At 47.8% G+C, this 26,951-nt stretch overlaps 1 protein-coding gene across 2 annotated transcripts in view; it reads right to left on the reverse strand.

The window, feature by feature from the left end:
* Positions 1-17,017: 17,017 nt before the first annotated feature.
* CPXM2 (carboxypeptidase X, M14 family member 2) overlaps positions 17,018-26,951 on the reverse strand; it is a 136,712-nt gene continuing 126,778 nt past the window's right edge. For both annotated transcript variants that reach the window (XM_070781051.1, XM_019953160.2), the window contains 3 exons: positions 25,782-25,921; positions 23,818-23,917; positions 17,018-18,360 (listed from right to left, as the gene is read on the reverse strand). In XM_070781051.1, the coding sequence (XP_070637152.1) occupies positions 18,107-18,360; positions 23,818-23,917; positions 25,782-25,921 (494 nt within the window). In that variant the 3' untranslated portion in view covers positions 17,018-18,106. The remainder of the gene's footprint in view (positions 18,361-23,817; positions 23,918-25,781; positions 25,922-26,951) is intronic.

The raw sequence follows: 26,951 nt of genomic DNA on the forward strand, positions 1-26,951 counted from the left end.
CTGCATCTTAGCCTGAGTGAAAGCAATATGGCACCTCCTCTCACAAAACACCACCCCTGGGAAGCCAGCCAGTTAAGGCACACGGATCCTATGCAGAGTGACTGCAGCCTTGGCGCTGGCAGGAGAAGGGTGGCAGCTGTTCCAGCAAGACCCTGCCTCCCCCTGAATCTCTTTGTCTCTTGAGGGTCTCCCCAGCCTCCCTCTAGGCTTGTCTCCTCCACCCTACTCCCCCCTGCATGGGCTGGTGTGGCCACACACTTGGGCTTGAGAAGGTAGGCCTGCGTGGGGTCAGTTAACCCCAGCCCTTCGGGAAAGGGTCTGGGGCTGGCTCAGACACCACTCTTCCTGAAAAAGGGTTCCAATTAGAAGATGGACATTGGGAAGTCCTTTTTTTGGGAAAAAAAAAAAAAGTTTGGCGTGGACATTTTAAAAGTCTTTGTTGAATTTGTTAGAACACTGTTTCTGTTTTGTTTTTTTGGCCATGATGCATGTGGGATCTCAGCTCCCTGACCAGGGATCGAACCCATACCCCCGGCCTTGGAAGGTGAAGGCTCAACCCCTGGACCTTCAGGGAAGCCCTAATTCAAATCAGTATTCTAAAAGTCTTCAGGAAAGGAAGCCCCGATGACCCTGTGGGGTAGCCTCCAATCAGAAGATGGGATGGCTGCATTTCTGCAGGTGGCTAGGTGGTGCTGGTTGTCCCCAGGGGCTGGGCATGCAGGGGGCATTCCTAGGTTGGCACTGCCTTTTGTTGCCTCTGTGCCTGTGTCTCAGCTTGAATAAGAACAAGATGGTGCCTCTTCTCACAAACCACTGCCTGGTCCGGGAACCTGCCAAAATGGGCAATGATTCACCTTTCAAGGAATGCATGAGAATTCGTAGAAATGACTCTCTGGCCTGGTCTCACACCAACGCCTAGCTCTCCAGGGGCTCTGGGGTTCAGGAGGGCAACTCCTCGTGGCGTGAAGGCTGCAAATTGTCAAGTGGTGCCCACGAAAGGACACCCCTAGGAGAACCTCCCATTTCTATCGCCTACAGTTATTTTTCTATTGCCTGATAAATGTTACATCCAGAGCTCATGTCAGGAACAAGAATGTAAATCAGCCTCTGGCATTTATGCTGAGTGGGATGATTGATAGTAACTTAAATGTGTAAGCTGATAGCATTAATTTTTCAGTAGATTGACTCATCCCCAGGAAGACACATAATGTCTTTGCAGAGCACAGATACTTCCTCCCCGCAGAAGGTACATTCCTTTTTCATAAGGGTGTGATGTGTGTTCAGTTGTGTCTGACCCTTTGGACTGTAGCCTGCCAGACTCCTCTCTCCATGGGATTTTTCACGCAAGAACAGTGGGGTGGGTTGCCATTTCCTCCTCCAGGGGATCTTCCCTGAGTAGGTTGGTGATGTTACTCAGTCGTGTCTGACTCTTTGGACTTCACAAGGATATTAGGATATAAACACCTACATGATCTATGGGATGTAAAGATACTTGAACAGACAAGGACTCACCCTTTATCTATTAGGAAGGCTTGAGATTTGCTGGCCTCCTATCTGCCTCTAGAAATTCACTTATTTGGATGAAGATGTTTACATCCTGCAGACCTCTTTGTCCTTCCTGGATGACTTCAACCTGCATAGTAGCTAAGCACCTCAGTCCATTTGACAAGGAATTACCGCACCTGACTTCCTGTACCTGTGAGCTCAAGGATCGTCTTCAAGAGCACACTCACCAGGACACCCAGAAGAACACTTGGAAAGAGTCATTTCCATGAAGACAGAAAGCAGCTTTTGGCAGAGAAGCACTCTCTACAGGGGGCCCCCCACTTTGCCCTGTCCCTAACTTTAAACCGGGTACCCCCCATATTCTACTCATCTCTGGCCCAGGCCCACCTTTCAAATCTTTTGATCACACAGTTCCTTGCCTAATCTGTTGGCTCTGTCCATAGATCAAAGAAGTAGAAATGAAAACCAAGTAGTTAACAGATGACCAGATCTCTTCCCCAGCTTCCCCTTCAGTAATCTCGAGAATAAACTGTGAACAAAATAGCAGCAAAACAAGAAGTCAACAAGCCTGTACACAAGCCTGCACACAGGCCTGCACGCAAGCCCGTACACAGTGGGAGATGGTGATGACTCTGACCCCCATCTCCATGATTAGCTGAGGTGACTCCCCTGTTTCCTTTTGAAAACGATCACGACTGAGCAGCATCTTCGGAGGTGGTTTTTGAGGGACACTAAGTCCACCGTCTCCCCAGATTGCCGACATTTGGATTAAAAGCAACTTTCCTTTCCACCAACATCTCTCTTTGATTTTCGAGTGGCGAGCAGCCAGACCTGATTTGGTAACGTGTCCTCCCCTGCTGTACCCCTGGGCCTCGGCACAGTGTTTGGTGAGCAGTAGGCTTCAGTCCATCTGTTGCGTAAATGAGTCAGTGACTAGAAATGTCCAGCCCAGCTCCAGCTCCCTTGCTACCCTCTGTTGGATTACTATGCATCTTACATCCTGAACACGTGCATGAAAGAACAGAATGTTCTATGCTTTTGAAGCATAGACAACCAGCAGTCTAGGATTTCTTGTAACCAGAAGCATATCAGACAAATGGGAGGGCAGAGATCACTGGGGTCTTCACGAGTGCAGGGCATGGAGGTGCTCAGGTCGGAGCATCTCCCCCTCAGTCCTCACATGGACAAGTCAGGCTCCTGGTCCTGCCTCTCACATGTGCTTCTCTCAGGGATGCTTCAGTGACCAGTGCCCTTAGGTCCGTTCACCTGTCACCGGAGCTTCACACTTACTTCCTGCCAGCAGTGTCCCCCTCAAGGCTCTGTGCCTCGTGTCTCACACCCAGGCCCTTCTCTGATACCCAGGAGCCCACCAGGCTCACACCAGCTCCAGCCTCCTGTCGCTCTCACAGATGATAGCGGCTGGCATCTGCCTGCTTCTCAAAGATGCTGGGGGCATGAACTGCCATTGCCAACAACAGCAGCCTTACCTTGGTGTCTCCTTTCTGCATCACTTACCCAGCTCCTTCACCTCTGCTTCCTGGGAGCAGCTCCCTAAGAAACTCCCTGCACCCAAATTCTTGCCTTAGACTTTAACTTTCACAGAGCCCCAAACCAAGGCATACAGTTAGACAAAATATCTCACTGTGGACCTTTTTCTGTTCCCATCTTGCAAACCTTTTAATTATCTATCCTTTTACTAAATGCTATTCCCTCAGAATTTCTGCTTCTCGATAAACTGAAAAAAGCTTAGGGAAGCTCCTAACCATTCCCTGGCTTCATTTCCTCAGTATAATGGAAATAATTACACCAGTCTTCCCATTTCACTGCTGTCTTGGGGGAGAGTGCTGGGAAGCTGATCCCTGCAATGCTTACAAAGGCACCAGATTCACCAAAATTAGGCTTGCAATTAGATCCTAAAGCTTGTCCTGCAATTTCTTAATTGAAAAGAAAAGAAAATTGTTTCTTTATTAAGAATTAAAGAGTTTTTCCACTCCATTTATTTTTTTAAAAGGGTTTTTGTTTGTTTGTTTGTGTTTTTGTTGTTGTTTTTACTAAGCAAATGCTGTTTAATCTTTGTGGAGGAGCCAATCAATATCAGCAGCTAAATCTCTATTAAACCAGCCAAATGCTACTAAGGACCCAAGGTTTTCTTGCTGTTCTGTCTAAGCACAGTACTGTTTATTTTGCCTTCTTTCTCTGTCTCCTTCTGAGATGTTCCTAAAGTCAAGATGGACTACATGCATATTTTGTTTTCCTTTTAAGGTAGATGAAGCAGATCAACAAAAGCCCAAGACACACTTGTAAACTGAAGGAGCCACTCTGAAATGTTTCCATTACTTCTCAGCAAGAAGCATGCTCCTGCTCTCCTGTGTTTCTTGGAACCATCTGTGTGGTCTCTGCTGAGCTCCCTGTGGGCCTGGAGCACCCCCGAGGCTCTGCTCAAAACCCAGTCCCACGTCTGAGGCCTGGTGCCATCCTCCCTGCCTCCTCTTTGCCACCATCAGCTTCTCCTCATTGTAGATTGCTATCCCTTTCTCAGGTCAGATCCTTTTCTAGCTCCTCAAATACAATACACCGGTGTCTGTCTGGCCTGTTGCACAAACTGTCCCCTCCCCCTGGAGAGACCCACCCTTTTCTTCTCTTGGTCTGTCAGTGGGACCGGTTCATCTTCCAAATACACATATCATTGTCTGAAGGCTTTCAGTTCAGTTCAGTTGCTCAGTTGTGTCTGACTCTGCGACCCCATGGACTGCAGCATGCCAGGCCTCCCTGTCCATCACCAACTCCTGGAGTTTACTCAAACTCATGTCCATTGAATTGAAGGCTTTCAATCCTAGACAAACACTCCCATGAGCCAAGCTAATGTGTTTGGGTTGCCTCTTTGTAGTAAAAGGGCTCGGGATGGGTAGGAGCCTTGCACAGCTGCTCCTGCAAGCCCTTACTCACGGGCCAACCAACCAAGTCAACCCTAAGGTGCTCTGACCCCTTCCCCCATTTGTATGTATGCATGCGTAGTTGCTCAGTCATGTCCGACTCTTTGTGATCCATGAACTGTAGCCTGACAGGCTCCTCAGCCCATGGGGATTCTTCAGGCAAGAATACTGGAATAGGTTGCCATTTCTTCCTCCAGAGGATCTTCCTGACCCAGGGACAGAAACTGCATCTCCTACATCTTCTGCATTGCAGGTGGATTCTTTACCGGTTGAATCCCAGGGGAAGCTCCCATCATTTGCATAATGGAACCGATAACAACTTCCCCCTGGGCATTGCTGGGAGGTTCAAATAAAACAATGACTATACAAGTCCTTTGTAAACTACCAGATGCCATGTAAATACATTTTTTGTTTTTACCCTGTATTCACCTGATGCAAAGGGCCGACTCATTGGAAAAGACCAGGATGCTGGGAAAGATTAAAGACAGGAGGAGAAGCGATGATAGAGGATGAGATGGTTCAATAGCATCACTGGCTCAATGAACATGAGTCTAAGCAAACTCCGAAAGACACTGAAGGACAGGGAAGCCTGGTGTGCTGCCATCCATGGGGTCGCAAAAAGTCGGACACAACTGAGACACTGAACGACAACAACCCTTCAAAGAGAAGAAAACCCTGAAGGTAATAGAGCTGATTCCTAGGAAGTGATTTTCATAAAGCTGAGCGTCCCTCATTTCCTGCAAGCCTGTTCCTTCTGAGTCAGCCTCAGGCAGGACGATTGTTTCATCACCTCCTTTGGGATCACTAAAGGGACTCTGCATGATCGTTGTTGCTGGCCCATTATGTGGGTGAGAACACTGAGTCTGAGCAGGAGCAAGTGACTTTCTTAGAGTCATATGATAGCAAACGACACTCTGAAATCAAATCCACTTTTCTCTCCTTGCAATGTCCAATCTCTCTCCTGTGCAATCGGTGAAGACCACCTACATGAGAACTAGCAGGGGCTATTTTTTTCAGAAGTGGCTCTAGCAGGGAGGCAGCCACTACCTTTTGCATTTTGGGAGAGATTCAAAGGCAGGCAGAAGAGTAGAAAGCTTTCTAGTGGAACAGGGAAGACTCCAGGTGTGCCCTCACGGGAGGCTGTTGGCCTAGAGAGGCTGGAGGTGAACTAAAGAGAAGCAAGCAGTTTGTGGGATTGGCTAGGGAGCATCCCAGGAGGCTCAGTGGTAAAGAATCCTCCTGCCAATGCAGGAGACACGGGCTTGATCACTGGGTGGGAAAGATCTCCCGGAGGAGGAAATGGCAACCAACTCCTGTATTCTTGCCTGGGAAATCCCATGGACAGAGGACCCTGGTGGGCTATAGTCCAAGGGATCACAAAGTGTTGGACATGACTTAGGGACTGAGCACACAGGAAGCATACTGGACCGTCTCTGGTTAGTTCCAACTTAGAAGCAGGGACAGAAATTAGGGAAGGTGTCTGTGATTCATCAAGTCCTGCCTATTATGGGTTGATCATTTACAGGGGCTTTTGTTTGGTTTCCTAATTATTATAAGAGATAGCATTCTGACTTCCTGCGAGTCTGACTTAGAGCAGGCTGGTTGCTGCAAATTGTGAGTCAGATCCAGTTTTTACATATGCTCTGACTGCTGTGCCTTCATATATTCAGTTTCTCATGGCCCTCTACCACCTGACTCAAAACCCGATCTTTATAACAGGACGCATTTCTTTACTAGGGTTTTAGGAGAACACAGATAATTTAATCTCTGTTAAAGTAACTGAACAAGCGAGCAAACACTCTAGGGTGACCCTTGAAACTGAAAGTGTTAGTCCTTCAGTCATGTCTGATTCTTTGTGACCTCATGGACTGTAGCCCACAGGGCTTCTCTGTCCATGGAATTTCTCAGGCAAAAATTCTGGAGTAGGTAGCCATTCCTGTCACCAAGGGGTCTTCCTGAACCAGGGATTAAACCCCAGTCTCCTACACTGCAGACAGATTCTCTACTGTCTGAGCCACTGGGGAAGCCTTCCTTTCTGTTAACCAAAAGAAATATTTTGAAAATTCTTTATCTATTGATCAGCTAGAAGGTTTGAAGCAGTGTTTTGAAATAATATGTTTCTATTCTTCGAACTGGCAAAATGATCCAAGGTCACTGATACAGATTCACTGTGCTGAAAGTTCCCACTCAAATGTGTGACCACAGTAGCATCCACGGCTCCATCAAGGTCAGTGAACTGAAGCATTTTTACACTCCAGAGTCCTTAACAATGGCTGCCGAGTTAGGGGGTGGTGCCCAGCGACAGCTTGAGAAACATTAAAAATAGCAGGCAATTCCGTGAGGTTGTCCACAAAGGACCTTGGTGCATAATGGAACATCTGAACAGAGGAGCTGAAAATACCCCTGCAACACAGTTATTCTTTTTAGTCACCATTTAGCATTTTGGCTTTTGGTTTCTGAAGCTCCAAGGCAGACTAAATTAGAAAAATATATGCAAAAATGTTCCTGAGTTCAGTGTTGCTGAAGGGTTGGAGATGCTAACTTTCCCATCAGAGAGACCTGAATTTGAGCCTTGCGTCAGTTAGGATAGAGATCTGCTGCGTATAACCTAAACCCCCCTGACAATGCAGGCGGAAACGAGGCAGGTGGGAGATGTCCAGAGGAAGACAGCTGGGGACTGATATGGTGGCACTTCAGTGTCTCCAGGCCCCAGGCTCTGCCATCCTCAGGGCTTGGTTTCCATCTTTGAGGCCAGTACCCAAGATGGTTGCTGGAGTGCCAGCCTTCATGTCTCTGTTCCAGGCTGACAGAAGGAGGAAGAAAAAAAGAACAAAAAAGCAAGCCCTCCTTTTAATTGCACATTCTGGAATTCTCATTTACACCTCATTATCCAGAGCTTACCAACATGGTACTATTCCTGCCCTCAAGGACAATTTAGAAATGTAGCCTTTTCCTTGTCCATATTATTAACCATTGAAAATGCCCTTTAAAGAAAAAAGAAAATGGCCCTTGAATATACTCAGGGTTCAGTTACTAAACAGGAAGGAGATATTAAGTAAACATTTGGGTTGGGTTTTCCAGAAGCAGCTTCAGAAATGTGGATTTCTGTGAAAGGGATTCATTGGGAAGTGAGTCCAGGAAAACGAGGTAAGAGTGTGGAGACTTGGATCAAGAATGAAGGGTTCTAAGCAAGGACATGAGAAATGGAGTATTCCTGCCATATCAGTAAACAAGGATGTCACAGTCATTGTGATTACAGCCCTCCAAATGTGAATTTCTGAGACCTAAGGAAACCAGGAAGGAAAACAATACCTGTGATCCAGCAGGCGTTGGGCTGCAGCCACTCCTTATGGTGAGCACTGAGAGAAACCCAGGAAAATGGCCCCAGACAGCTGAGATGCGCAAGAAAGAAATTATTTCAGTGAGCCCAGACTCTTGCATCTTCCCATACACAGAAAAGCACTAAATTCCTTAACTTGGGATATCTGGTTTTCTTTAAATAACAACAATCTTTTGATGTTCTGACTACCTGCCCTTTGTTGTAAGATTTCTATATAACCTGGCTCCTCCCCTTGCCTCCTTGGAAGAATTCTCTCAGATGCTGTCTCCTGGGCTTAAGTCCTAAAAATTTCTGCTGAATAAAACATAACTCTCAACTTCTAGGTTGCAAATATATTTTTACATGGACAAACGTGTTATAAGCCAAGTGCCATCAAGATTGACCTTGACCAGCCCCTCTGGGACTCCTGGGGAGAATACACATTCAACTCAAGGATCAGGCAGTTGGAGTAATTACACACTCACACCTACCACTCAATGGGGAGGGGATACCCAGCGGAGAAAATGTCCTCACTATTCTGGCTCTGCAAATACAAGCAAAGTGAGCCCTAAAGCTGGAGGGTAGCCCCAAAGGTAGAAAGAGCATTGCTGGCTGCTGGAAGTAAGATCTCACCTACAGTCTTTTATTTGTCATCTGTATATTTTGAATGCAAATCAATTAAGAATTGTATGTCTGCTTCCACGGTGGCTCAGCTGGTAAAGAATCCACCTGCAGTGTGGAAGATGTGGGTTCAACCCCTGGGTTGAGAAGATCCCCTGGAGAAGAGAAAGGCTACCCACTCCAGTATTCTGGCCTGGAGAATTCCATGGACTGTATAGTCCATGGGGTCACAAAGAGTCGGACATGAGTGACGTTCACTTTCACTTTCTTTTCAGGAAAGGCAACAGCAATTTTCTATTTGAACCTGTGAGTTGTTATGAACAGTGGCTAAGAAGGTGGTGTTGAAGCTGTCAGCCCTCTATGGATACCTATGTCCGTATCTGTAGCTCAGAAAGAACTTTACCTTTAATTGTGTATTGGATGTTTTCCTATCTTCAGAAGCTGTTAATAAGTAAAACTACAAAGTCTCTGAAATGAAAGGAGCAAGGATCTGATTGGTTTATAGAGATAAACACTTACATAAATTATTTCATACAATTATCAGAAAAGAAGGCAATGGCAACCCACTCCAGTACTCTTGCCTGGAAAATCCCATGGACAGAGGAGCCTGGTAGGTTGCAGTCCATGGGGTCATGAAGAGTTGGACACTTACTGAATGACTTCATTTTCACTTTTCACTTTCATGCGTTGGAGAAGGAAATGGCAACCCACTCCAGTGTTCTTTCCTGGAGAATCCCAGGGACGGTGGAGCCTGGTGGGCTGCCGTCTCTGGGGTCGCACAGAGTCGGACACGACTGAAGTGACTTAGCAGCAGCAGCAACAAGGACCTTAAACTTATAATTCTTTAATATGCTGGCTAAAGCTAACTTAGAAACATTTTAGGAATCCATACAACTAAGGTAAATCTTTGGCAAATGAGACTAATTTAATGATTTTGACTTAATAAATGCTGCTATGTCTTCTCTAATTGATTAATGCTATGTATAACAGGGGACTTTTATTCTAAAGGGTGTTTTTCTTAGACTTATTCTCTTCTACTTATCAAAGATGCTAATGTTATTCCTAGTTAATATTACAGGCTCTGAAAAATGTGAAGTTTGTGTTCAACTAAATTGAATCATTTTTCTGACAAACTCTACATTTCAACAGCAATTGTGTTTTGTAGTCTGTCAGCATGAAGATATTTTCCAAGATCTTTAAGTAATTTAAACCCTGGGACTGACAGTAAATTGCATTAACTAAAGGATAATCACTGGATGCCTGGATCATTTCTAAGCAAGATGAATGCTGAAATGATTACTAAGCACAGTTTTGCATTGATAGAACTCTGCTTCTTATTTTTATGTTCATTGGGCTATATTAATGAACATGAACATTTTTGCTACTTTTAGAGATTGTTTTAAGGGAGGTAGGTGCCCACAGAAAGTTGTTATATTGATACATGAACTCTGCTAGTTGCTAAAATGCTGATGAGTGACAAGGTTCTCAATTAACCACCCCACAGTTTTCTGGATAAAAAAGAAGTTGCTTACTTTGGTTAAAAGTTATAATGGACACAATCAGTTAAGACTATACCAGAAGCAACAGTGATAGGGAAATACAGCTGTGTACATGCTCCTATTTTTCAAGGAAAAGAGTAGCTTTGCCCTAAAGCAGCCTGTTCTCTAGTGGAGTGTCAGTTTACTCCAGAATAAGGAGGAGCTAATGAAGAATAGACTTACAAAGTGAATTTTATTTGTTTTAATTTTTAACAGCTGAATTCAGAAACTTACTGAGTCTCCCTATTTTGAATGGCTCTATAGTTGTTTGCATGGCTTTTGTAGGAACCTGGTCTCTTTCTTACTAGGATATAATTGGAAAAATTACTTATGCAACCAAGGTCTTCTCTGGAATGTCATATGAGAAAATGATCTGGGATGACCTTTTTTTTTTTAACAGCCTTATTGAATATAATCTGTACCATACAATTCATTAAAGTGTACAATTAAATGACTTTTCAGATATGTGCAGTCAATGACTTTTCAGATATGTGCAGTCATTACCACGATCAACTTTAGAACGTGTTCATAACCCTCTAAAGAAACTCCACACCCCTCAGCCATTACCTCCACCCAACCTCCTGATCCCTGCAGCTCTAGGCAACCACTAATCCGCTTTGTCTTTATGGATTTGCCTATTCCAGACAGCTCACGTAAATGAAATCGTACAACATGTGGTCTTTCGTGACTAATGTGTTTTCACTTGGCATAACGCTGTCCAAGTTCATCCACGTTGCAGCGTGGACCAGTATTTCATGCCCTTTTATGACTGAACAATGTTCCATTGAACGGCTAGGTCACGTTTCATTTGTCCACTTAGCCGTTGATGGACGTTTGGCTTGTCTCCACTTTCTAGCTACTATGAATTATGCTGCTGTGAACGTTCCCACACAAGTTTTATGTTGACAAGTTTTCATTTCTCTTGAGTATTTACCTACGAGTAGAATTGCTGGATCATATGGTAACTCCATGTTGAGCGTTTTAAGAATTCTGCCAGACTGTTTCCTAAAGCGGCTGCACTTTTCTCTAAAAATAGTCCTTTTTTGTTGCTAGATCTTTTGGATGCTGAAACTTCCAAACATTTTAAACACATTAACATTGACTGACTCTCCACGGTATCTGTAAGCAGCAGGGATGACTAAACCCGTTTAAGAGGTGGGAGATCTCAGAGAGATAAAGAAGCTTGTTAAGTGCCTCTCAGATGGCCAGAGCAAGGATTACACTTAAGCCCGTCCCCCAAAGCCCCATCCCTTCCCTCTCTATTTCATTGCCCCCCTCCCAAGAGGGGCCATGCCTCGTGGGAGGGCTCTTTCCTTCCTCTGCAGGCCTGGGAGTGCCAGCGGAACTTTCTCCATGGGGTTCAAAGGTCCCACCTTTCTTCTTGCCCTGAAGAATCCCCCTGGCCCTGTGCGGTGTGTTCTGATGAAGCCTGCTGAAGGCACAGAACCAGAATCTGATGTCCTGGAGTCTCTGGACTTTCCAGAGCTTGACAGGGACAACACCCGGAGGACAGCGGCCACTGCTGTGTCCCCGTCTGGGAAGCCTGACAGCTAGAGCACATGTCTGGAGAGAACGGTGAGGCAGACTCAGACAGGAAACTACAACTCTCAGTGAAAATTCCTTAAAAGCTGATGCTATGCAGTAAGTATTCTCCATGGCCAGATGTGCTTCTATGGCTCCAGGAGTGTCTGTCTCCTCAGCTCAGCTCTTCCATCTGCTCCGCTAATGCAGGTTCCCAGAGCAAATCAAGGAGTAGATCAAGATGGCTGCTTCCATAGTAGTGATTAACTTAAAAAAACAAAAACAAAAATTAAAGTAGATGATCCGGCTATACTTATTTACTCCGGGCCTCAGCCTGAGTTTTCTCATTTGGAGAATAGGAATGATACTTATCTCTAGGTGCAGCTATGAGGATTAAGGAGAAGGAATGGCAACCCACTCCAGTATTCTTGCCTGGAAAATCTCCGTGGACAGAGAAGCCTGGTGGGCTACAGTTCATGGGGTCACAAAGAGTCAGACATGATTGAGCAACTAACACTTTATACTTTACGAGGATTAAAAGTCATACTGCACGGTGCCGGGGACATAGTACCCGAATAAACAAATACTTAGCTTCTTCTCTGCCTCTTAAGTGGCGTTAGTGGTAAAGAACCTGCCTGCCAATGCAGGAGACACAAGAGACATGGTTTCGAACCCTGGGTTGGGAAGTTCTCCTGGAGAAGGAAATGGCAACCCATTCCAATATTCTTGCCTGGAAAATCCCATAGATAGAGGAGCCTGGTGGGCTACAATCCATGGGGTTGCAAAGAGTCGGACACGACCAAAGCAATTTAGCATGGTTTACACTGCCTCTTAGTGCCTGCAGTGTGCCAAGCGCCAGCCTAAATGCCCCCCAAGGTGGACCCTCACCACACACAGGTGACGGAGGTCCTATTATTACACAGATTCTACAGATGAGAAGACTGCATCACAGAGGTTATATCATTTACCCAAGGTTGGCTAGGAACTTGGAGCTGTATCTATGTGGCATAGGATAGATGGACAGAAGGGAGAACTCTCATAGTCTAAGAGGCAGGGCTGGGACTACAACCCTGATTGGCTTCAAGAAAGATGCTTTTAAACATTTTGCTCTAAAATGAGTCAGAGGTGAGTGAGAGAGGCTTGAAGAGGCTTCTGGAGAGGTCCTCCCACAGATGCTGACGAATGGACCAGATGCAGAGTCCGCTAACACAGGCACTAGTGAGCGTGAGTGAAGCCTGTGTCCCTTCTCCATCAGGTCTGTTCTCATGATAGAAGAGGCAACAAGGAGCGCCAGGGTGATGCGCTCCTCGGGGAGAGGACAAAGCTGCGGAGGACCCAGAGCTGCACCCCCAGTGAGCATCACTAACTGAGAATCAAAATGGGGCCGGGAGTGAGGGCAGCATCCAGCTGTCAGGCCGTCTGAAGTGGGCAGAGCACTCTGACGGCGAGAAGAACCCAGAGTCAGGCCCAGCAGCTTCTTCGGGGCTGTATTGCACATTCATTGGCTCCTCAGCAACAGTTACCCCAGGCGAGCTGATCAGACAAGGGTTCCCATCTTCCCTCCTCTGATTTCCCAAGTTCACCCCGACTCCATCGCTTTCTTTGCACCTAGGAAAGGCCGAGAGGCACAGAGCGCAAGGCTACTCTGGGACCTAATTATGGCATTACAGGAGGGCAGTGGAAAGAGCATTGCTCTGAGAGTGCGGCCTCTGCTGTGAACTGACACACAGCTTTGGATACTTTGTGCCTCTCCCTGGACCATGGTTTTTCCATTTATAAACCCAGGGGGATGGGACTATTTAAGGATGGAAACATGGGCCATCAGTGCTGTCACCCCTTCACATACCCAGAGCAGACATAGCTAATCAATTGTCGCATTGCTTCCCACTGAGCCAGGGCTCTGCTTCAGAATCTTTCTCAACACAGGGCTCCAAGCAGCTACTTACTGATGCATCAGAATTGGCCTGCAAGGGGACACGTGGTTTCCACCCCTGGAAACCTCATTCACCTTGAGGTGCCCCTCGGCTCTAAAGACCTGTCATTCTCCTCCATACATACCAGCAGGCATTGGAGACTCTATCCCAAGGGTTCCATTGGTCTGATTTTTTTCTGCCTTTTCTGGACACCTTGTGTCTTGGCTAGGAACTTGGAGCTGTATCTGTGTGGCAGCGGATAGACGGACAGAAGGAAGAACTCCCATAGCCTCAGGGGAGATTGTTCCTGGTACCCAGAGCTCAGCTGCAGAATCTGGCTGTGGGGAGCTTGTCTCTGGCCAGCTTTCTGTTTAGTTCTTCTAGGTGTGGCTTTGTGAGTGGCAGTGACCCCAGTCACTGTGACTCCCCCACTGGGCATGGGGGTGTCAACACGAAGTGGGGTGGGAATGTGAGCTTCTCCAGGCTGGGTGGTGACCTCCAGGACCAATTCTGAACCTGAAAATCTGTGCTACTTTTCTGGACCAGCCACCCAAATAGCACATAAATATTAATAAAACATTCTTTATGCTACATCATGACTTGGACATTAACAAAATGTTGTAGCTTTAAAGTTGTTCATTTGGGATTAGCAGATGTAAGCCTGTATACACAGAATGGATAGACCACAAGGTCCTACTGTAGAGCGCAGAGAATTATATTCATTATCCTATGATAAACCATAGTGGAAAAGAATATTAAAAAAGAATATATATATATGTGTATAGTGTATATATATATATATACATATATATATAACTGAATCACTTTACTGCACAGCAGAAATTAACATAGCATTATAAATCAACTATACATGGACTATACACAGTCCATGCAATTCTCCAGGCTAGAATACTGGAGTGGATAGCCTTTTCCTTCTTCAGGGGATCTTCCCGATAACCCAGATCTCCTACATTGCAGGTTGATTCTTTACCAGCTGAGCCACCAGGGAAGGCCATATATGTATGTATGTATGTATGTATGTATGTATGTATAACTGAATCATTTATTGCACAGCAGAAATTAACATAGCATTGTAAATCAACTATACTTCAGTAAAAAAAATACTGAAAAAAAAAGTCGTTCTTAATATCTTTGTTACACAAAGACTAGATAAATCTCAGGGTTTCCTGTTAAAGTCATTGAACTGCTACTGCTGCTACAGTTGTGTCCGACTCTGTGCGACCCTGTAGACGGGAGCCCACCAGGCTCCCCCATCCCTGGGATTCTCCAGGCAAGAACAGATGCAATCCCTGAAGGATCCTGATCTGAGCAGCTCCTTAAATGCCCTTTAACCAAAAACACAGGTGACATTAAAAAGAGCAGGGCTGCAGTGGCCACCTGGGCCCTGAGTGGGAGAGTAAGGATAAACAGGATTTTCTGCCAGAAGCAGATGTTTTGTGTTGATTTTACTCTAAAGAAAGACGTCCAGATGGAAAGCAAAACCCTTCTACAAATCTTTAAAACATGTTTCTATTCAGTCAAGTCTTACCCTTACCTATAAAAGTGAAGACTTTTGAAGAGGTAATAACATACTGAATAAATCCATGTTACAACTTTTCAGTTTATGAAATCACATCTTAACTTTTAAGGGAATCTTACAAAGCAGCACACGGACTTCCCTGGTGGTCCAGTGGTTAAGACTCCGTGCCTCCATGGCAGGTAACACAGGTTCGATCCCTTGAGGGGGAACTAAGATCCTGCATGCTGTGCTGTGCGGCCAAAAACATACAACCAAAAAGCAGCGCATGCACAAGGCTAGTTCAGTTCCACATGTATTCACTGAGCACGTGCTGTGAGGAGGAAGCTGAGCCAGCCATGTGGGGCAGAGACCCAGGGTGACATCATTCTTGCCCTTGGGCAGATTCTGGGACAACAGCCAGGAGAACCAGCCATGAGACGACTCCCAGTGGAAAGGGGTGGACAGCCAGAGGCCCTGAGGGCTCAGTCCATCTGTCCCAACGTGTCCGTGCTGTGAGAGTAAGGAGGCTTCCTGTAGGAGGTGGCATTTGACAAAAGGCTTTGAGAGGAGCAGGAAGGTTTCCAGCTGTGGGGAGAGACAGGGATGCAGAGGCCCAAGGCCACCTCTTAGGAAGATCCAAGAGGGGTAATTCTGGCTGGAAAATAGGAGAGAAGTCCAGCTGGAGAGAAGCCCCAGGAGCTAGGTGAAGGAATATGGTCTGGGCTTGGCTCAGCAAGGAGAAGCCGCTGAATTATTACAGAGCCAACGGGGAGCCCACCAAAGCGGATGAGTAGAGGAGCAGCTCTAATAGACCAGAGCGTCAGGATCTGGAATGTCACCTCTCCCCCAGAGATCAGGGGACATCACAGCCCCATAGGCCTTCACAGTCCTCAAGCCCATGGGCTTACTCCACAGGAGCAGAGGAGAGAACGGAGAGGCTGCCCTGCCCGAGATCACACACCAAAGGGTGGTGCCAGGCCTGGAAGCCACAGCTCCAGCCTGCAAACCCGACACCTGTGGATGGGCTAAGTCTGAAGATACGCTTGCAGAGGGTTGAGAATTGCTGAACGAGGCAGATGGTGAACCACAGCCTCATGGGTGAGAGATAGACACTGGCAATGAGAGGCATCTTGGTGCCAAGTGCAGGGACCAGGCTTCCCAGCAGGATGCAGCAGGGATCTGCCAATCCACCGTCTGCCAATGCCCTTGGAATGCTAATCCTTCTGAACTGCAGGGCTGGTTGATCATTTCAAGGGTTTTCTAGTGTCACCTGTCACAACTAACGCTGCCAGGGTTTTCCTACAACAGGCTTCTTGGAGAGCTTCGTGGTGAATAGCTATATGACTATAGAAAGTTAAATTCATTCAAATTATATAACTAGAAATGCTTTCCCCAAGTTGTACGAGTCACATTCCAAGTGCTCAAAGGCCACGTGTGGCTACTGGCTGCTGTGTTAGGTACCACAGAATCAGACATCTCCATCACCGCAGAAGGTTCTAGTGAACAGCAGGGGTCAGCTAACAATGCCCCAGACTGCGGTCAAACCCAGCTGCAACAAGTTTTTATTTTTGGCCTCCTTGTCGGATCTTAGTTCCCCCACCAGGGATTGAACCTGGTCCACCACAGTGAAAGCATAGTGTCCTAACCTTACTGGACCTCAGGGAAGTCTCTGCCACATGTTTTAATGAAGCTTCACTGGAACAAGGCCACACCTGCTTGATTTATGTATGGTGTATGTCTGCTTTTGTGCTAGAATAGCAGAGCTGAGTACTTGTGACAGAGACTTTATGGCCTGCAAAACCTAAAATATTTACAATCTAATCCTTTATAAGGCTGCCGATCTCTTGTGTAGATTCTCAGAAAGTGACATGAGACTCTTTTCTGGGAAGGCGCTCCCTGGCATCTCCAGGACTTACTAGTGGGTCCCAAGTGTCAGGATAACTTCACCCCAGCACAGGCGCCCCCATCCCCACCCTGGGGCAGGAGGGAGGGGACACAGAGCTGGCCGCACCTCTACGGACCTTGATCCGGGTACAAGCTGCCCCTCTAGAACAGGCGCCTTCTCCAGGGTGACCAACTGCAGAGAGAGGAGGTGGGGCATGGCGTCTGGGTGGCTGCGAGTCTACCCGAGAAAACCACACGACTAGAAGGATCTCACCACTTGCTTTATTTTTCTCTTCTTCCCAGGTCAGTGAGGCAGCAACATTAATAAAAAGCGAGACGAACTGTTCTCTTGCACGGAGATTCAATAACCCTTCCCACACCAATGCTCCCTGATAATTCTAAGAGCTTTTCATCAAATGGAGTCTAATCTGGATGGCCCAGCATCCCACACACCAAAAATAACTGCCAGGGTGATGTCAGGCCAGCTTAGGAGTGCTCGCTTCCAGGAAAGGAGGACTATATTGAACAGGGAGGGCTGACGGTCAGCCTTTTTTGCTCAAGTCCCAGCAGGTCAGAGAGCCAGACTAACTGCTCTGGTTCCTTAGGGAGGCTGGCGCCTCCTTCTGTCCCTGTTTAGGGAGCCCCCGACTGCAGCAGCGGGAAGTTTTGGGGGTTCTGTGTGGGCCCCACTGCACACCACTTGACCCAATGCACGCCTGCTGCCCACATTCACTCTTGAATTATTTCAGCCTTTTTCTCCTTTTATGAGCATGATCCTTTGTTGAAAGGGGAACTAAGCTAAATCAAGAGGCAGACTGAAGCTCACTTGGTAATGTCTCTATTGTCAACAGAGTGCAGGATTCATCTGCAGCAGCTCAGAATGTCCTGGGGCCAGACAGGGTGGGTTCTTAGAATGCTTGTGAGCATCTCAGCTGGTAACATTTCGGACAGCAGAGCCCTGGGGATGCTGCCACTGTCACTGTGCAAACTGCAAATGCACCAGGAATTCTTGCTGTCACGCAGACAGGAGAAGCACCGGTTTCCTTTCCTGTACAGCCCGGAGACCCTCAACAGGCAAGCTCCTCCCTCTCTCTCTCTCAGAGTCTCAGGTTGGCTTGTTGAATTATTTCACCTCTACCAGCCTTCCTCTGCTGCTTTGCCCAAGTTATTTGGATAAATGGGAACAAAGAAACTATCCTAAGTCCCCTGCTGGGGACCGGCCTTGCAGTGCACACATACTCCCAGGCCTTCATGAATTACAGAGAAAACAACAAGGAGTGAGTCCTCTATGGAGCTACAACCAAGGCGGTTTAATTTGCAGGGGTCCAGGGCACGACTCAAGAGTTGGGAGGTCACCCGCGCTGTCGTCTCTTCCGCCCCTGCAGCTTCAACCGCCTGGCTGGCAGGCTGACGGGCTGCTTTCTGAACTTCTCCATGATCTCTCTGATCCTGGCCAGGTTGGTTTTGCTGAGCGTGAAGTCGCACTGCGTGGCCCCCATGTCATAGCCAACCATGCAGTTCTTAGTGGACGAGGTGAAACCTTCTGCCTTGGCTGTGACCACATACTCTCCAGGGTTGAGGAGGCGCCAGTAATCCCCGTCGCTGGCTGTGAAAAGAAAACAGGAGAATTGAGAGCAGTCCCTTCTAACAATGATACCAACCAGCCCTGTTATTCCAAGACCAGTCTCCTGGCCAGGGAGAGACCTGGAGACAGGCAGTGTGGAATTCGAGCCCCGGCAAATGCAAATTCTTAGTACATTTTGGACGCCGAGATGTTTTCCTTTTGGGACGTTACCTTAATGGTTTTAACAGGAAGGGGACTGGGGTGTAGGCTCCCTGCAGTGTTAATACGCATGAGCAGAGATGGAGACATGATCCCTAACATTCCTTTCTCTCTGACAATACACACCATTCATTATGAACTTGAACTTCTAAACCGTATGCCCTTGCCACAGAATGCCATCTTGAAAAGCCATCTGTGCCTGGTTTCCTGGCTTCCCTTAGCATGGCTATAAATATAGAAGAGTCGTATGAGGGTGGGGCTCTTCACTTCTGAAAAAGAGAAGGAAAAGGCTACAGAGGACTTGGGCCAAATGACCTGGAAGGAGGTACCAGATGTCTGCACCTCATTCCATGGTCTTCCATGAAGAACTGGAGCTTCAGGGGCAGGTACATGTTGCAGGCAGTGTCCCCTGCCTCCTCCCCAGCTCCCCTCAGTGACACCATTGAGCAGACATCCAACAGGGATCTAACTGGACCCGTGTCCATCCTCAGCTCGCTAGATTCTTGTTGAATAAAGCAGGGTCTAAGGCCAAGGCCACTCCTCCCCAGGGGACCCACACCTGCTGAGATCACTAGGACCCCTGACATTAAGGGGGCTTTGTGATAGAAAGTTCAGTTCAGCTCAGTTGCTCAGTCATGTCCGACTCTTTGCAACCCCATGGACTGCAGCACACCAGGGTTCCCTGTCCATCACCAACTCCCAGAGCCTGCTCAAACTCATGTCCATCGAGTTGGTGATGCCATCCAACCAACCACTTCATCCTCTGTCAGCCCCTTCTCCTCCTGCCTTCAATCTTTCCCAGCATCAGGGTATTTTCCAGTGAGTCAGTTCTTTGCATGGGGTGGCCAAAGTATTGGAGCTTCAGCTTCAGTCCTTCCAATGAATATTCAGGGCCGATTTCCTTGAGGATTGACTGGTTGGATCTCCTTGCAGTCCAAGGGGCTCTCAAGAGTCTTCTCCAACACCACAGTTCAAAAGCATCAATTCTTTGGTGCTCAGCTTTCTTTATGGCCCAACTCTCACATCCATACATGACTACTGGAAAAGCCATAGCTTTGACTGCTGCTACTGCTGCTAGGTCGCTTCAGTAGTGTCTGATGAACCAAAAAGGAAATGTCAACTCTGACGCAGCCCACAGAAGGATGAGACAGGTGCCAATCCACCAGACCGACCCAGTCAAGCTCGTGGTAAGCTGTGTGACAACCTCCATTTCTACAGGAGTAACTGGACGCCCAGGGAAGTATCACATCTACACAAAGTCACACAGCTAGTGATCAGCTGGTCTTCCAGGGCCAGGTTTGTTCTCTCTGTTAGGACAATCTGTCCTGTCCGGTCTAAAGAGAAAAGGCCAGATTTGATCAAGTGCTATGTAGGCCTGGGCAAGGTTTACTCGTCTGAATGAGTCCAGAAGTCCTCAAATGGATGGACGAGAACTCTCTGTGTGAGTGAATATGTATCTTACACACACACACATAACACTCTAAAGCACCACGTTTAAACGGACATCACAAATCTCTGTTTATCTGAGACATCCCATGCAATGCGTGCAGTGAGCTCATGAAAGCACAAGATGTTGTGAAAAATGAAATACGCAGGCAATTGTTCACCACACGCTCGCAGAGTCTGCTACCTGGTAAACAGGCCTCAACATGAGAGCCCCGGGCATATAACACAGGCGGGTGGCTCCCTGTCTTTCTCAGCACCTGCATCTTTCTCCAGTGAAAATGCAAGGTTCTCAACTACATAAAATGTCACTTCATGGTTTTTCAGAGACCAAGAGCCACGTCTGGCCATCTCTGTCCAGTTAATCAGATGGCCCCGACCTCCTGGGCAGGGCAGGCATCCCCTGAGACATTCCTCCAAGCTCTCAGCTCCCAGACACACCTGCCAGGGGCGCCTCTGCTCCTCCAGACCTCATGACCGGAGTGTGAGTAGCTTCCCTGTCCTGTCCTGGCCCCGTGCTGAGCCCTGGGCTCCATAAGACCTGTGCTTCCTCTTTCCCACTTAACACTGGGTTTCAATAGTGCGTCCTCCAAGCATGCCAGCTGGATTGAGTGGGATGAAGACCAACAGTCATGCAAACGTGAACCCAAATGTCCTGTTCCTGCGAGAAGTTGAACACCTTACCTCTCAACTACTGTGGGTACTTTCTCCCCACAAACGCAAAGGTGGGTTAGTTAAAATCAGGAACTGGCCTCCTGCCAACGGCTGCCTACCCTGATGGAGGCCCTGGAGGTGAGACCTCTCAGTGGGAGTGTCTACCTCAAGGACACACGGGAGGGCAGTTTAAAATCCCCCAGGGAAGGGGCAGCCCAGGTTCACACCAAGGGAGGTGCTCAGGGAGCCAGAGGAGCAAAAGAAATCCACAAATAACACACACTTGTCAGCACTACTAATTCAGATTTATAAGATGGCTTTGGAATTCTTTTTCTCCCAGCAACAGCAGCAGGCTCCCTCCTCACACCCTCCTCAATCCACCTGTCTTTGGTGTGCCAGCCTTCTTATCGTGCCGCCCTGCCAGGTGTGTGCCTGGGGGGAGCATTCTGTGGGGCTGCATGGGGAGGTTGGCACCCAGCTGGCACTGCCCGGCATAGGTGGATGGAAGGGACAAGCCAGGTCCTAACGGAGGGCCATTCGTTAGCAGGTTGGGTTAGTGTCTCCCGAACAAAAGACAGTCACGTGGCATTCTGAGCTTGCTGTTGGGCCAGCACATTTGCATGCGTTCAGAAAGCATCCTTACTAACTTCACTCCCTGTGGAATTCCATTGCATACGCCTGCTTATTTTATGCAAAATCCCTCCTGGAATAAAATTTGTCAGATCACATAAGCCTCAGAGAGAAATCAAGGCAGATTCAGAGCTTACGTGACGTACGGGAGGACCCTGAAACCAACACGATGAAGAACTGTCCGTGACACATGGGATTCCTCTGTAATGAGAAGGTGCTGGGAGATTATTTGGGGGAATAAAGGGAGGGCGAGCTGAGTTTCCCATTAGCTCATCGAAACTCTCCTTGATGACAGGGGCTTGAAATTCCGAGCTCATCAGGCAGAGTTCTCTCTGCTGTCTTGTGGGGCCCCACGGGCGTTTTATCTCCCACTCTATTTAAAACTCTCCTTCTCTCACATTGCCTACAAGGCGCTAATGGTCCAAGGAACGTTCCAGGCTCTTTAACGAATCACTCTTTTTTCGGAGCTCATTAATAATGTTTAAAATACAAGTCCTGGGCAGAACCAGATCAGACAGCCCATTTGATCCATAAGGATCACCCGTCGCTTACGTGTCTGGCCCATGACAAGTTTACAATCTGCATCTGTTGAATGAATGAATAAGTGAATGAATGAATGGATCAGTGTGTGCCCGTCAATGTGGGCTCAGTTCAGTTCAGTTCAGTTCAGTGGGGCTCCTATGTACCAAATGCCACACAACCCAGTGTGTGGCTTCGTGGTCAGTAGCTATAAGATCCTGGGGGACAAGTGGTGTGATGCTCAGGAAATAACGGCTGAGTGAAGAAACAGGTTAACTACCTTGAGAGAAGGCGATTCAGGGCATCACACCGTAGACCACTGCTTCATGGCATTTCAGATGCGTGTCACCCATTGACACGATATTTGTCCCTGTATGTCAGGCATGTGAGTGGGCAGCCTGGCATCGAAGAACACCTGGGCCAGGGTGACAGTCTTTACATGTACTGAATCCCAGCCTCTCCCTGCCCAGAGCCTCTGCTTCCTCGCAGGTCAAATGGGATCACTTCGGGGAGGACAGTGTCTCCATGCATGTGATCGGCTAGTGGGGAAAAGGCCCCTTCTCTCCTTAGGGAGGAACAGCATGGACAGGGGAAGGGCCCACCATGGAGAGTCTCAATCCCCGGTTCAGTCTCAGTTCAGCCTCTCGCTGTGCGTCTGGGAAACGCCGCATCGTGGCCAGGGTGGCTGGCTGCCTGGGCCCAGGGTAAGCTCCCAGACCCCAGGCACAGGCCAGGGCAAGTCCGTGGAAGTCTCATTTCTCCAGTTCAAGGGTGTTTGCGACTGAAGAAGTCTTTTTTTTTTTTTTATGACAATCATTTCCTTCCTCTTGCTGATGCTGCATCCGTTCCCTACACCTGGGCAGGATCTGCCCTGGGTCCAGTGATGCCGCCCACCCCACCCCCTACCCTCCCAATGGCCCACATCCTACTACCCAGGACCTGTGAATTGATCTTATTTGGAAAAGCGGTTTTTGCATGTGTAATTCAGGCTCTTGAGATGAGATCAGCCTGGATTACACGAGTGGGTCCTAAATCCAACGATCTGTCCTCAGAAGAGACAGAGGAGGAGGAGCAAGGAGGAAACGGAGGCAGAGACTGGAGTGACGCAGCCAAGGAAGCGCAGGATTACCCAAAGCCACCCGGAGCTGGAAGAGCCAAGGGGGAACACTCCCGAAGCTCCAGGGAAGCAGAGCCCCTCCGACACCAGGACTGCAGACTCCTGGCCTCCGTAACACAGAGAGAATACATTTCTGTTTATTTAAGCCTCACCATTTGTCATGGCAACCACGGGAAGCCAATGCAGGACCCGGTGCCCTGCTCACTGCCACTCACAGCAAAGCGTCTGCCTTGCAGACTCAGCACCCTCTAAAGTCGCCCCCACCCCCTACAAAAACCTCTGCGTGTCGGTTTGATCATGCCTGTGGGCAACCATCTCCAGCAGAACTCTTGCTGACAATCTGAGTTAGGCATCCAAGCAATTCTCTGCCACGCACATCTGTCACTGCCTCATGGCACCAACGTTGTCCATAGAAAGTTAAGGTCTCTGTTTCATATTTCCCCCTGAACACACCAAGTGCATCCCAGGTGATGGGAGTCCTGGGGTGCAAGGGAAAGCCTGGGCGTGTTTTCACCTCACTTTCTGATCAGCAGAGAAGAAGGCAGCCGGTGGGCAGGTGCCCGGTGTCTGCAGGCTGCCCTCCCGCCAGCTCGGGAACTCTGGAACCAGCAGGGACACAGCATGCAGCTGCTCACACACCTCAACCCAAGCCCCACCCACCTCCTGAACCTTCAGTGGGTCCTCCAGCCTCTCGGAGCATCTGGCTTCCACCTGAATAAGGGACAGAGAGAAGGCAGAAAGCATAGGCTGAACACCTGGCTTCCAGGGTCTCCCATGGAAAGTTGGAGGAAAGAGAGGATAAGGTAGAGCAGAGAAGGAAGTTTCTGGACCTCACCTTGTGGTTCTAACTCAAGTCAAACGCTTCAAGAATAAGGGTATTTGCTCCTAAGAAACGGTTCACAGACACTCGCAGTTACCTGTTCGGATGTCATGGTTAACGCCTTCCACGGAGATAACAGCATTTGGAATTCCTTTTCCATGCGAATCCCTCACCAGGCCTTTGATGCCCCGATGGACCTACTCGGTGAACATGAGGAAACAGAGGGGCTCACAGACCATCCGGAACAGCAAACGTACCTATAAACCTACTGCCAGCCAGGGCTACCCAGAACCCCCTCAGAGCCACATCTGGCTTGAAAGCTCCCCAACTCTGTGTGGATTTGGTGTGTAAATTTCTGTATTCCTTTCTACTGGAAAGTCTTCCACCGGAGTTAAAATGTTCCAGAGGTTGAGAAAATATTAGGATCTGAGATGGTTCATAAAAAACACATCCTGTAAAAAATGGAATTTAATTTTTACAGGCATATTTATTTTGACTTTCCTGGACTCTACAGACTTAAGAAATAGACTCTAAGAATCAAACAGGAGAGGAAAGACTCAAAGAGGCTCCTGTAAAGTATAGTTCAGTCCCCAGGGCCCTCCTGTTGATGAGCTGAGTCATGTGATGCACACCGATTGGGTTTCCCCATCTGAAGATCCAAGGTGACATACCATCACTTCCAATGACACTCTTTACACGCACTGCTAAGCCTGGGCATTTTATTCATAGGAGGTTCTTTGGCTAAACTGGGATCATCATGTTAGAATGACTAGGGTCTTCTTTGTCTGCGTACATAAAATGAAAAAAGAGCCTTCCCCCACAGAATTCCAGAGTGGGGATGGAAAGTGTGCTCATGGCTTCCTAAGAAGGGAGAACAGGTTCACAGCCTTCTCTACCATGAATGTGTACTGTGGGCTGCACTGACCCTCCCAGGACTCATGGATCAGATGTGGATGCTATTGCTATAAACTGGTGCCAACCTCTACCACCCATGTGAAGGTGCAGGTATCAGGAAGCTGGCAGCCCAAGCCCTTGGCTAAGATGATGCCTCTGACTCATCTACAGCCACCCATGGAGGAAGGGCAACCTCCCAGTACAGCCTCAGCATCTTACTTCCTAATGAATGGGAGTCATGGTAGAATCATCTGAAGTTCAACATTCATTTTTATCTCTCTGGTCTCTGTGAATCTATTCCTTACTGGGGAATGGATGCTACTTGGCTAGTTTTAGTACCAAACGAAAGCCAGTTTGCCCAATACTATGAGACAGGTGTGTCACTGAGAACAGAAGAAAAGAAAGGTGTGGGAAGGTCCTAGCATACACGGCAAGGCTTCCTCACTGGCCACAAGCAGATGCTCACCAGCTCCAAGCAGAACCTAGCTGGTATGATTTAGAACTGTTCCCAGGTGGCACCCGGCTACCTGCAGCAGTTAGTCCTCAGCCTCTGAGCTGATGTTATGGGTTGAACTGTGTCCCCCACAAATCCATATGTTGAAGTCCCCACCCCTCCAGTACCTTAGAAGGTGACTGCTTTTGGAGATAGCATCTTTAAAGAACTGATGACACCAGAAGAGTGGGCTTTATCGTCTGACTGATGTCTTTAAAAGAGGAGGAAACCTGGACACATAGGGACGCCAGCAGTGTATGCACACAGAGTAAAGAGCATGTGAGGACAGTGAGAAGGTGGCCATCCACAAGCCAAGAAGAGAGGCTTTGGAATGAAACCTGCCTGCTGACACACTCATTTTGGACTTCCAGCCTTCTCCTGTTTCTCAGCCTGCGTGTTTCGTTATGTTAGACCTAGTTGATGAAGACAGGAAGCCTGGGCATGCTGGCTGAACACAAATCCCCCCTCCCAACAGAGCAGCGATCTGGAGTCTCACTCACTAAGAACCAGTGGGAGCGACTGACATTGACACAGAGCTCAGAGACAACAGCTCCTTCCGACACTGTAGTCACCAGCCCAGGATGATGGTATTAATTTTGATCTCAGGCTTTCGGCCATCTCGAGGGCTTTGCTCCCTAGCGAGCCCCCATCCCTGCCGAGTGCCCACATCATACCTGCTCCATGAACACAATCAAGGATTCCCGATTGTTCTCCCATTCCTCAGGCAGCTCGCTCTCATGTGGGTATTTATCACAGCCCACGTAGATGGACAGCTCGAAGCAGTTTGTGTGAAGGTAGCTGAAATCGTTGAGACCTGCCAAGCCAACCAAGTAACATTTTAGCTTCACGGTGCTCAGAGGGGCACGAGAGACAGCAAGAGCACACGATATCGAGGAGTTCATCTGAACAAGGAGGCATCCAGTATCTACTCTACACAAAACATTAATTAGAGCAACTGCAGGGGAACAGAAAGGGGGGTGGGGCGGGTGTTGAGAGAGAGAGACAAGATGCAGCTGGAACATCTTTATGGGGAAGACAGGCATGTGCAGAACATCTCTGAGAAAAGGGGGACTGAAAGAAGTGTCTTCTAGATAAAATCACTTTCATTTTATTGAACTCAGTTTAATACTATTTTTAGGATAGCAGTATCACTTCTTTTTCTTGTTTAACTTTGTTGTGATCATTTTATTTCTTTATTTTTTGGCTGTGCTGGGTCTTTGTTGCTGTGCAGGCTTTTCTCTAGTTGCAGTGAGCAGGGGCTACTCTCCAGGTGTGATGCGTGGGCTTCTCACTGCAGTGGCTTCTCTTGTTGCCGAGCACGGGCTCCAGGGCCCAAGGGCTTCAGCAGTTGTGGCTCCCAGACTCCAGAGCATAGGCTCTAAGCTGTGGCCCATGGGCTTAGCTGCTCTATGGCAAGTGGATATTCCTGGATCAGGGATCAAACTTGTGTCTCCTAGATTGGCAGAGGGATTCTTTACCACTGAGCCATCAGAGAAGCCCCACTTTTTTCATTTTGTTAAATTCTTGTCTCTTTCTTTTGTTCCTGTGGCTTTTTACTTTGCCATTTTTTAAGGTCTCATTAATAATGCGCATTTTTAGTGTTTAAATTTAGCTCAGTCGTTATGCTGCTCTCACCAACAGCTCTGTAACTGTGGAATGACACGTGTAGTTGTCCATTCTAACTCATAAACACAGCTATCCATCTCACCCTTTATTGAGTTCCTACATAAGCCAGAACCTGTCTTTAGCGCTCTACAGCCAAGCTCACTTTCTCTTCACCACAAACCAGCAGAGAGGTAGGTAGTTGTAGCCCAATTTCACAAATAAGAGAATTGAGGCAGAGA

This window comes from Bos indicus, chromosome 26, assembly GCF_029378745.1.
Source record: "Bos indicus isolate NIAB-ARS_2022 breed Sahiwal x Tharparkar chromosome 26, NIAB-ARS_B.indTharparkar_mat_pri_1.0, whole genome shotgun sequence".
NCBI lineage: Eukaryota > Metazoa > Chordata > Mammalia > Artiodactyla > Bovidae > Bos > Bos indicus.